General features: G+C 30.4%; 1 protein-coding gene across 1 annotated transcript in view; it reads left to right on the top strand.

Moving 5' to 3' along the window:
* The first annotated feature begins 1,930 nt into the window (after positions 1 to 1,930).
* Positions 1,931 to 12,788, top strand: part of FANCI (Fanconi anemia complementation group I) — a 95,645-nt gene continuing 84,787 nt past the window's right edge. Inside the window, exons 1-3 of the mRNA XM_075367130.1 lie at positions 1,931 to 2,090; positions 5,307 to 5,417; positions 12,164 to 12,342. Coding sequence (XP_075223245.1) covers positions 1,992 to 2,090; positions 5,307 to 5,417; positions 12,164 to 12,342 — 389 coding nt within the window. The 5' untranslated portion in view covers positions 1,931 to 1,991. The remainder of the gene's footprint in view (positions 2,091 to 5,306; positions 5,418 to 12,163; positions 12,343 to 12,788) is intronic.

Below are 12,788 nucleotides of genomic sequence, written 5' to 3'. Positions count from 1 at the left end.
TAGTCCACTATCTTGTAGTTTTAAGATATTTGCTTTAACCCTGATCAGCTGCATAAGATTCATACACAAAATTTTCTTATTAGATAAGTGATATGGATTTTGTAAGGCTTGATTATGCCACTAACGATACACTTTCAATTTATCAGATATTTAAAAGAATGATTTTCCAACTTATATATATCTCATAATTTTATCAAGGCATTATATAAAATTAGAAGACTCATTTTTGTAATATAATTTGGAAGCAAAAATATTCCCACAACACCTTACTAATCAACAAGGATTGATAAGCTGGGCAAAAGCTTTTATAGCTATAAAAATCATATCTTCTGGAAATGACAGAAATCATAATCAGATCCTTACTAATATTGAAGTTAGGCAGAGGTGTACCTCTGCCTCCATTATTATTTAATTTGATCTTGACTGTCATAAGAGAATAGTTGGGTGGCCACCTTTTGACTGGGAAATGGAAATTATGACTGTCACAAATGATCTAGTTATACCTACTTTTTTTTAGAAGGTGATATATAGCTCTCCAACAAAACACTAGAAAGTTCTGGTACACATTAGTAATAAGGATACTTGCGTATTAACGCCACCGCAGCTACAGCTTATTTAAAAACAATGTAATCAATCTGATTTCGGTGGAAAATGGGCAGATATAGAGTTTAACATTGATTTAAAACAGTCTCTTTATTAATTTTAATAAATGGATTTATTTATTTTATAAATATAATTTAACCAAACTTAACCTACGCTCGCTAACCTTGACTAATTAACAGGAGTGTTTTGATTATTTAAATAATTGTAATAATTACTGAATTTATTAAATAAATACTAAAAAAATTAGACAAGGTTAAGTTTGGTTAAATATTTATAAAATAAATATAAATAACCATTTATTAAAATTAATAAAGAGACTTCATTTTCCGCCGAAATCCGATTGACTACTTTGTTTTTAAATAAAAATGTAGCTGCGGTGGCGTTAATACTTAAATACCGCGTAATAAGTTTCATGGGAGAAATATAAAATTAATGACTTTTGTGGTATGGATCAGCTCAAGGCCAAGCCCCATTTTTTGTATAGTTTATGTAAACAAGTTATACAATTTAAAAATTAATCATGTGTCAATAAGGAACTGGAGGAAATATTTCAAGAAATGTGTTCGCCTTTCATCACACAGTGGATGAGAGGGCACTGAATTAAGCTTTATTTTTACTGTTTAGTCTCCGGTAATTACGTTTCAGTAAATCAGAGGAAGAATGAGGATAATACGTACGAGTGTAGTCTTGTACAGTCTCGGTTCGACCACCCCCGAGATGTGTGGTTAATTGTAACCAAACTACCAAAGAACACCGGTATCTACGATCTAAGTTTTATAAGATTAACTACTATTCTTCTTTCTTTTTCTGTTTAACCTCCCAAACCACAGTAAGAAATGCTATTTTCGTGTAGCGGATAATCACTAAATGGCGAAATATAAGCTATCTTTTACACTGCAAGCCTTAATGGAAAAATGGTAATTTCCATTAAGGCTTTTCAGTGTTCATACTAGATTAGCGGATGTATAAAAAGCTACTACCACCGATTTACTACAGTTACCAGCCACAAAGAAAACGTCCATGGAAGCTTAGACAGATTATTTCATTAATTTGGAACTGGAACGAGTTACTGAAGTGAATGATGAAGATGACGTATATCTTAAGTGCAGCTTTTAATTACAACCTTTCCACAGGAAATGTAAATATGTCAATGTAAAAATAAATTCGTAGTTTTAATTTTTTTAAATAAAAAAATAAAAAATTGCAATGATTACTTTTATCATTATAGTTTTATATAAATAAAATATATAGTGCGTTGTGTTTCACACGGTCTTCTTGATCATTATCTTACGATTAGTTTGAACGTCTTATTTAGATTTGGCGGCATTATTCTAGTTTGCAAGTGTTTTCATATTCTGTTCGGCAACGAAACCGCTTTAATAATAAAAATGAGTGAAAAGTTATTCAAAAAGTTACTGAAGTTTACGCAGAACAATGATTCAGCTGATGAACTACAAAAGTTTGTAGAAAATTTGGACAATAGTGATGTAAGTCACATTAAAAATTATATTGTAATTTTATTCTTAGGTTATGATTACGCCACTTAAGAAAACATCATGGTTTATTTACATATACGTTTTTATCGAACCATTACCATAAATTTATCGATGATAAATAATATTAAAATTATGAGTTTTCTTGAGAGAGATTTGAATAATTTATTAATTTGTCAATATAATATAAGTGATTGTAAGATGGATATGAACTTGGAAGGTTTATATATAAATGGTTTTTAAGATGAATTCCTGTAATTATTATTTGTTATTCTTTATAATAAAGGTTTGAGTTACTTGTGGTGTGTAAAAAGCTGCAACATTTTTACCAAAAGTTATTTAGATGCAACAAACTGGAACTAAACGAAGAAACTGATAGTCCTCTAAATTAATGTCCTCAGTTTCAGTTAAGAGTCCAGTATTTGAATTCTGCAGACAATTTTTAGTTTGTATGACATTTTAAAGTTTATTGGTTTAAATGAAAAAGTATTTAATATTTATTTACTGTGTATTTTTACATGATTAATTGATAAGGTTGAAGAAGTCTGATATTTCTTCTTTTTTTTAAATGCAGTTATATTAACAACTTGTTTTCAAAATTATCTGGAGATTGTATTTCCACATAATCTGAACTAAGTTTGCAGCTCCTTTAGTAAGTTTACAGGTGTCCTATTAACAATGTCATCTTTATAGTAGAAGGTGGTGCATAATTAATTCAGTAAAGATCTTTTGAAAGCACGTTACCTAGACATCAAATATCTGAATTTAATTAATAATAGCGAGTAAAAACATAATTATTTTTCTAAAATTTAAGTTGTAATATTATTCAATTTTATGCCACATGTTACAAAGAATATCTGATTCATTCCATTAATTTCACTTTCAATTTTTCTCTTTAGTTCATTGATGTTGACAGCCTTTGTTGCATCCACCTTGTCTTTAACAAACCCACAGAGAAAAACAAATGGCATAACATCAGAGGATTGAGGGTCTTTCATGGCCAATTCAACGTTGAGGAAATTGTTCATGTAAATAGTTGCTAACATGTAAACCACTGTGTGGCGATAAGCCATCTTGTTGGAAAGTAAATATTGGGATTCCGATGTTCAATTCATGGAACACCTGTAACTTCTTACTCCTATAACTGTCTAGATAACTAGACCTAGTAATTATTGGCTCAGCGAAGAAGAATGGTTCAATTTTCATAGGCATTCAACAGACACCAGACGTTAATTTTCAGGCTATCACATTATGTTTGTCAAATACTATGAGGGTTTTTGCCACCCCAAATCTGATAGTTATGATAGTTAATGTGACCAGAAAATGGAAGGTAGCTTTGTCAGAGGTTATTTTTTCTAAAAACACATCTTCGTTAATCAAGAATGTCCAGGGAAAAATTGTAATTACTTGGTTAATCATTATCTTCAACTGCATGCACCAGCTGAATTTTGTATGTATGAAGTTTTAGGCACTTATGTAGAACCTTCACAATTATCAGTTTTGGTATTCCTAGTTCTAAACTCGCACGAGTCGATTTATCCATGCTTCAATGAAAAGCTTCTCTTACTCAATCCACAACTTCCTCAGAAACGAGAGGTCTGCCAGCACCTTTTTTGTGTACTACACTTCCTGTAACCTTTAATGCTAATATCAATGTTTGAGTCTTTATTAGAGGATCATGGCCATATTCTAAATAAAAATGTCTATGAACAGTAATAACAGATCTGCTTTCATGAACCCATATTACATATATTGCTTACTCCTTCACCACAGCCATTGCTCAACAGACATTGCTTTATTCATTTTTTTATTGACCTCCAAAAAGTACTGAATAATTTATGTTCACTCTGTATATTATTCTTATATAATTGCAGAAATTGTGTGAATTTCTATAAAGTTGAAGAATCTCAATGGTGTTGCATGTGCATGTTTCTCAATGTGTAGTATGTGGTGGTAGTGAAAAACATGCACCACCATTCTACTAGATTCAATTTAAACTGGTGCTTCACAGAAACTTAGTGCTGTTTATTTCACATTTCCTCATAATCTTATTTTGTCTTGTGTAGATCACAGCTTTGGGCTCACAAAGTTATACATGTGGTTGACTTTACAGTACTGGAATCCACCTGTTTTAAGTTTGGTAAAACAATATGTTGGCTATGAATCAGAATAAATTAATATATACCTCCTTGTACTGATATTATAGTCACTTTTATGTATCAATATCAAATGGCAATATCAATTTTCTCTGTAGAATTCCTGCCGATCCTCGGATTTGTTGGAAATATTGTAGGAAAGACTACTTTTTCTACAAATCAAATTCCACAAAATATCCACTTTTGAGGAAGTGTTATCTAGCGTTACACTTTATAAACATGCTTTTACTTACTTCCACAGAAAAATTGCTAACTTTTGAGGGGGTTATTGCTGTGAGTTGATTATGCATGTCTCTCATATATTGTTCTAGTCAGCTTTTGACTATTATCAATCAATCGGTTGTATTAGTAATGTAGAGAACAATTCAGTTACAATAAATCTAATGAAATTAATCATGTAATGTGTTCTAAGAAAAAAAAACAAATGCTAATTATACATAAACACCAATTTAAATAACATTTTTTTGTAGCAAAATTTTTAATATTAACAGTCATAAACCTAACAATATGTATATAATTACACAAATAATAGGTAAAATTTCTTTGTTTACTGTAATATCTATTATTAGCAGCATAACATGAGTTGATCTCTGCAGCAGAGTGATCATGAAAAAAGAGAAGCTTTTTTCATTCAGAAGGTTCTGGTTTCCATTTTTTGGGGGCAGGGATTAGGGTTGACAATCTTTATATTCTACAAAATTGTCTTATCAAGAAATGTAATTAGTTTCAATGTTTTTTTTTTTATGGAAATAAATTCTTAAATACTTGTTTAAATACAATCAAGTTTACTCAGAAACTTGGAGAATTAGGATAAATTTTTTTTTTAGGAATTGGTTCTTATTCTGTATTTTAAGATAACTTGACCATGTTTTTCATGCGTATGATGTGTAAAGTAATTAAAATTATATTTTTCACTTCATAAAACAGGTAACTAACTGATCCTTCTTGGTTCCAATATTATTAGTCATGGCGTGGGTTCTGCATTATTTTCTGTGAAATTTATGTTATCTAAAGATATTTTTGTTAAGTTTTATTTTGGTTGTTTATTTTACAGATTATTTCATTGGTAACCACCCGGCTTGTTACTCCTGATGGGGCTAATGCATTAAAATATTTATTATTAGGACTTTCACAAAAAAGTTCTTCACAGAAAAAAAGAATGGTGGTAGGTATTGATAGCTAATATATGTAATTCTATAATTTATATTATTTATGCAATTGAATTTTGTTGAAATGATTTTGGAAAAATTTAAAGGAGCTGTCTAATAATTCCTGAAAATTCTATTAAATTAGAAAAGGTTTAGTGATGGAAAATCAATTTAGTTAAATCACTTAAATTGATGGTCTGAAAATAACAATGGATCACAAAATTCCAGTTTTTGTTTGTTATAAGAATGTTAACAGATGAATCTTACAGTATTTTTGACACTGATTTCAAATATGTAAGAGGTTTAGTTTTATCAGGTATAGGTTTTTGTAATTATGATTTTTTTTTGTAAGAAAAAAGCATTGTGATGGTATTAAACAATATTATATGTGCCAATTTCTTCATTACTAAACTCTGCTTCTTTTGTTTCCTGGTGTAGTTTGCTGAAGGTAAATCATGCTTGAGATTAGTAAGTATACTTTTCTAGGTTTTTTTAGTGGTGGACATGCAGTGTTCTCTCCTACAGTCAATGTTTTTCTTCCTGGCCACTCTTTGCTACTATATTGATTCTTCCTATCTTTGCTGTCCCACTCATACAAGTAGCAACAAAATTTAGTATATTCAAATTGTAAACCAAATAACAGTGCTCTCACTTTTAGGTTTCCACAAATGTTTCTCATATTGAATCATATCCAACGCAAGTTGGATATTTTCATATAATTATAATCAATATTTTCATATGATTTGTTCTGTGAGCTGGAAGAGCTAAAGCAATTGATGGGATATTATTTCTAACATGAAGAAGGACTGCTTTCAAACTATGCTTTGAGAAGTCTATAAAAAGACGCCATTCATCAGGATGGTGCATATGTCTCAAAGCTTCTAATAAAGATTTCACTTCATTACACTAAACTGAGTCCTCATACTGGACGAATTATTCAAATTCACAATGCATGTCACAAACTGCACTTATTTTAATATTGTGTTGTAAAAGATACTGGAATAGGAAATGACTGAGAGGTACTGGTCTTACAACAAAGGGAATATCAGGATATTTAACAGTATGTTTAGTCTTAGCTGTTATCCCTGATTTTTTCATTATACAAAAATAGCAAAGTGATCCTTCAGTTCTCTCTAAACCATAGGAATTATTAATGTCATGTGGCAAGATTGACTAGATCCATTCAACCAACCAGTCAACAGCGTTACACACAAATTGCAGCTAATAAGAGGAACCCAGGACCTTTCTTGATCACCTACTTTATATAAAAAATGTAGTTAATATGATTCTTTTATCAGTGGAGTTTTATTTCTCCTCTGAGACCAATGTTACCTCACCACAAATGTAGCAGAAACTGTGGATGGTAATGCATCTGCATAGCATTTTTATTAAAAAGTGCACTGCAGTTCACACTCAAGTACATATAACAATTTGAAAACTTTATACACACATTAATATAGTAGCTACACTAACTTTAAAGTTAAAAATAACCACCTCCACTAAATGTTATACATGTGAAAGCTTGCACTTGACTGATGTAATTGAGATTTTTACTCTGATACAGAGTAGCTGGAATGAAGGTGCAACCTTCACTTTTTATCGAAAGGTATCTGTTGAGTCCCAGACTAAGGAATGATTCCTGAAAGTGGGCAGCAGCTCTTTCAGTAGTTGTTAAGGGCGTAGGTCAGGACAACTTAAATGATCATATCAACATCACTCAATCTTCTGAGTACTGCGCAGCTGAAAGTAATGGAAAACTATAGCTGCTTTTTTCCAAAAAAAATGTAGCTCTGCATTTTCATATAACAAAGCTGGAGGCGCCTTTCTTGGTAAAATATTCCGGAAGAAAATTAGTCCCCTGTTCGGATCTCCAGATGGGGACTACTAAAGAAGGGGTCACCAGAAAATTAAAAACTAACATTCTACGAGTCGGAGCGTGGAAGTTTTAGAAGACTAAAAAAGGTTGGTAGGTTAGAAAATTTAAAGAGGGAAATGGATAGGATAAATATAGATATAGTAGGAATTAGCAAGGTTCGGTGGGAAGAGGAAAACAACTTTTGGTCAGGTGATTTTAGAGTAATTAACTCAGCTTCAAATAATGGGCAGGCAGGAGTAGGTTTTGTAATGAACAAGAAGATATGGAAGAGAGCAGAATATTTCAAAATGCATAGTGATAGAATCATTGTAATAAGGATAAAATCAAAACCTAAACCGACAATGATTGTTAATGTCTATGTGCCTACAAGCGCCTGATGATGAGATAGAACGTGTATACAAAGAAATTGACGAAGCAATTAAACACATAACAGGGGATGAAAGTTTAATAATAGTTGCAGATTGGAATGCAAGCATCAGAAAAGGCAAGGAAGGAAATTGTGGGTGAATACGGTTTGAACAAAAGAAATGAATGAGGGGACCAACTTATTGAATGTTGCACAAAGTATAATTTACTAATTGCCAACAGCCAGTTTAAAAATCATAATAGAAGAATATAGACATGGAAAAAGACTGGTGATACTGCAAGGTATCACCAGGCTTTTTAATAAAAAAAAGACTTACAGAGATTTGGTATAACAAAGATTTAGAAATCAGCTCGTCAAATGCGAAGCATATCCAGAAGCAGACATTGATAGCGACCACAATTTAGTGATAATGAAATGTAGATTGGGATTTAAATCCTGAAGAAAAGGTATCAGATGAATTGGTGGAATTTAGAGAAGCTTGAGGAAGAGGAGGTAAAGAAGATTATTGAGGAGGACATCGCAAGAGGTCTGAGTAAAAAGATAAGGTAGAAAATGTAGAAGAAGAGTGGGAGAATGCTAAAAAGGAAATTCTTAAATCAGCAGAAGCGAACTTAGGTGGAGCAAAGAGAACTGGTAGAAAAACTTGGATTTCAGAGGATATATTGCAGCTGATGGATGAACATAGAAAATATAAGAATGCTAGTGATGAAGAAAGTAAAAGGAACTATCAACAATTAAGAAATACTATAAACAGGAAATGCAAACTAGCGAAAGAAGAGTGGATTAAAGAAAAGTGTTCAGAAGTGGAAAGAGAAATGAACATTGATAAAATAGATTATATAGCATACAGGAAAATTTTGGGATACATAATTAAAATCTAATAATGTGTTAAACAAAGATGGTACACCAATTTATAGTACGAAAGCACAAGTCGATAGGTGGGTGGAATATATTGAAGAGTTATATGGAAGAAATGAATTAGAAACTGGTGTTATAGAGGGAGAAGAGGAAGTTGAAGAGGATGAAAAGGGAGATGCAGTACTGAAACCTGAATTTAATGTACCGTTAAAAGATATGAACGGCAGAAAGGTTTCTGGGATAGATGGAATACCTGCAGAATTACTGCGTAGTGCAGGTGAGGAAGCGGTAGATAGATTATACAAATTGGTATGAATATTTACAAAAAAGAGGAAGTTCCGTTCGATTTCAAAAAGAGAATTAGAAATTGGTGGTATAGAGGAAGTCGAAGAGGATGAAAGGAGAGAAACAATACTAAGATCTGAATTTAAGAAAACATTAAAAGATTTGAATGGCAGAAAGGTTCCTGGAATAGACGGAATACCAGCAGAATTACTATGTATTGCAGGTGAGGAAGCGATTGATAGATTATACAAACTGGTGTGTAATATTTACGAAAAAGGGGAAGTTCTGTCAGACTTCAAAAAGAGTGTTATTGTCATGATACCAAAGAAAGCAGCAGCAGATAAATGTTAAGAATACAGAACAATTAGTTTAACTTGTCATACATCAAAAATCTTAACTAGAATTCTGTACAGAAGAATTGAGTAGAGAGCGGAAGAAGTGTTAGGAGAAGACTAGTTTGGTTTCAGAACAAGTATAGGGTCAAGGAAACCAATTCTAGCACTCAGATTAATAGTAGAATGAAGGTTAAAGAAAAACAAACCAACATACTTGACATTTATAGACCTAGAAAAGGCATTCGATAATGTATACTGGAATAAAATATTCAGTATTTTAAAAAAATTAGGGTTCAATTACAGAGATAGAAGTACAATTGCTAACATGTTCAATAACCAAACAGCAACAGTAATAATTGAAGAACATAAGAAAGAAGTTTTAATAAAAGAGGGAGTCCAACTAGGATGCCCCCTATTCCCGTTACTTTTTAATCTTTACCTAGAACTAGCAGTTAATGATGTTAAAGAACAATTTAGATCCAGTGTAACAGTACAAGGTGAAAAGATAAAGATGCTACGATTTGCTGATGATATAGTAATTCTAGCTGAGAGTAAAAAAGATTTAGAAGAAACAGTGAATGTCACAAATGAAGTCCTACGCAAGAATTACCGCATGAAAATAATCAAGAACAAAACGAAAGTAATGAAATGTAGTAGAAATAATTAAGATGAACCAGTGAATGTAAAAATAGGAAGGGAAAAGATTATGGAGGTAGAAGAATTTTGTTATTTGGGAAATAGAATTACTAAAGATGGATGAAGCAGCGATATAAAATGTCGAATAGCACAGACAAAATGAGCTTTCAGTCAGAAATATAATTTGTTTACATCAAAAATTAATTTAAATGTCAGGAAAAAATTTTGAAAGTATATGTTTGGATCGTCACTTTATATGGAAGTGAAACTTGGACGATCAGACTACCTGAGAAGAAAAGATTAGAAGCTTTTGAAATGTGGTGTTGTAGGAGAATGTTAAAAATCAGATGGGTTGATAAAGTGACAAATGAAGAGGTGTTGCGGCAGATTGATGATGAAAGAACATTTGTAAAAATATAGTTAAAAGAAGAGACATACTTATAGGCCACATATTAAGGCATCCTGGAATAGTCGCTTTAGTATTGGAAGGACAGGTTGAAGGAAAAAATTGTGCAGGCAGGCAATGTTTGGAATATGTAAAACAAATTGTTAGGGATGTTGGATGTAGGGAGTTACTGAAATGAAATGACTAGCACTAGATAGGAAATCTTGGAGAGTTGCATCAAACCAATCAAATTACTGAAGACAAAAAAAAATTGTTTACAGTATTATACCCAGCACTGTTACCAAAACAGAATTCATGTACATTGTGCAGTGTATGATATAATTACATTTAGAAAAAATTTGATATGAATGATGCGTGTATCATTTGTAATCATTTTAATTAATGTGTAAATAATAATAATAATGTTCTTATTTTTCATAGATGTTTATCAACTCAAATTATAATTTATAACTGCAGTAAATAAAATAAATGATATACTGTTCTTATATTGTTCATTCACATGCACTTTCTGGAAAATAGGAAGGCTAATTACAAAAAAATCTGAGGCTGATAGGGAAGTTCTGACTTCATATTTAGAATCAGCATCCAAAAAAACATATGATTCAGCAAATATTGACTGTGTAAGAAAATCATTGTTGACCAGTCTAATTTAAGTTTAGCTTAGCAATGAACCTTGATAAAGATATGGGAACATTCTTTTTAAAATGTGATAATATCCTATAACTTAATTATTACTTGTAGATAGAATGTCTGTGTTTAATGAATTATCTACATCTATATTATTTATTTTACAAGTGAGACTTAGTGTTATAATTAATTTAAGATACCCAGTGGAAGGTATGACTCTACAGATTATAATAGTCATTTTGTTCTATAAAGGAATGATTATTTTTAATTTCTGAAACAGTACAGTAAGGTGTCCTTCATTAAATAAATAAATCTTTATTCTGATCGATACATAAAAATATATATATTATATAATATAAATATAAATAAATGTAATATATAAGTATAAATATTATATAGGTCATGACAGTATAACATAAATAATAATTATAAAATCAGATTATAAGTTAAAAAATTGATATTTTTTAAGTTTATATTAAATTTTTTAAATACAGACACATGAAATGATATTAAAGTAAATATATTAAATACAAAAAGTTACTCCAGATGCTGCCATTGAAAATTATTTTGTGCTGATCCATAGATATATTTAACTACTTAATGAATTGATTATTTTTTGAGTAAAGGAAAATTTTATTTACTCAGTAGTTGTGTCAAGGTTTGTGACAATTAATATATATTGTTATAAATATTATGTGACCTTTAATACACATATCATTGTGATGCTTCGTTATGCATAGATTGCATGTGCAATCGAACCATTTGCTCTGCCTTGTCTAATTAAATATTTTTTTAAATTAATTTTTACTTTTTATAATTTTGTGAATCTCTTGTATGTTATTTGTAATGAATTATGTACATTGCTATTTTGTTAGCAAGAAATACTTCAACTTTCTGTTTTTCTTGGTGATTTTGTTTAAATTGAAAGTAATTGGATGAGCCTTAAAAACAGATTTACTGCCTTGGAATCGATTTTAAGCCTAATTATACTTTTTCGGTTGAACTTTTTCACCCTCTGGGTGACCAGAGACACTCTCTTGTTGAAAGTACAAATTACTAGAAATTAATTCACACTCTTATTACACTTATGTTATTAGAATTCTTTTAATTCTATTTTTCTTTCGTAGTTCACATTAAAAAACATTAATTTACTTCAAAATATAAAAATACTAAGCATTTAATAAACCATCATAAAAGCAATTTTTTTGTTTTAAAATGTACCAGATACTTTTTTTATTGTTTTAATCATAAGCATATATTTTATAAAAACAAAAGTTCATTAATGATATTCATGAATTGTAGTTTATATATATTTAAATAAAATTTATTTAACAGTGACATTTCTATATAAGATCCTATTGCATTTGTTGTAGTTAGTTGAAGCTGTATTGAAGGAGATTCAGAAGAGAAAGGAGCTATCAAATCGTATTGTTTTTGGTTTGGTGTTTCAAATTGCAATTGAATTAGAGAAATTTTCTACAACTCATCTTATAAAATTGTGTAATCTTAGTGTTGATTTCATCCGCAGTAGTACAAATGAGTCTCAGTCAAGGTGATACATTTACTTTTTTAAATCTAGTCTTGTTTATAATTTTTAATCATTTGCCTTTTGGTAATTGGTTTATATTCTAAAAAAAATCCGCTGGAATCACATTTTATATGTTAAAGTATTTATTTATTGAAAATATTTTGTGATACTCTGTAGAATATTTTATTGCTGTGCATCATCTCTTATTCAAACATTGGTCAACTAAAGCTTAATTAAAATGTATTCTTGACATTTTGGTAAAGGACCAAAAGCTATTTAAATTAATGCTTTGGAAGACTGTAATTATTAGTACTTGGATTTTGGTTTTTTATGAAAGTTAATATTGTTTATTTATGAGGAAATAATAGAGATCTGTTCTGTTATACACTTTACAAGGCATATGCAGCATATATATTACAGTATTTTGTTAAATATTAATTCTATTTTTATTTCATTCTCATTATCTTGCA

This window comes from Lycorma delicatula, chromosome 5 (assembly GCF_047948215.1).
Source record: "Lycorma delicatula isolate Av1 chromosome 5, ASM4794821v1, whole genome shotgun sequence".
NCBI classification, from domain to species: Eukaryota; Metazoa; Arthropoda; class Insecta; order Hemiptera; family Fulgoridae; genus Lycorma; species Lycorma delicatula.
Note: the sequence above shows the minus strand (reverse complement) of the source record. Positions and strands in the feature narration are given on the sequence as shown.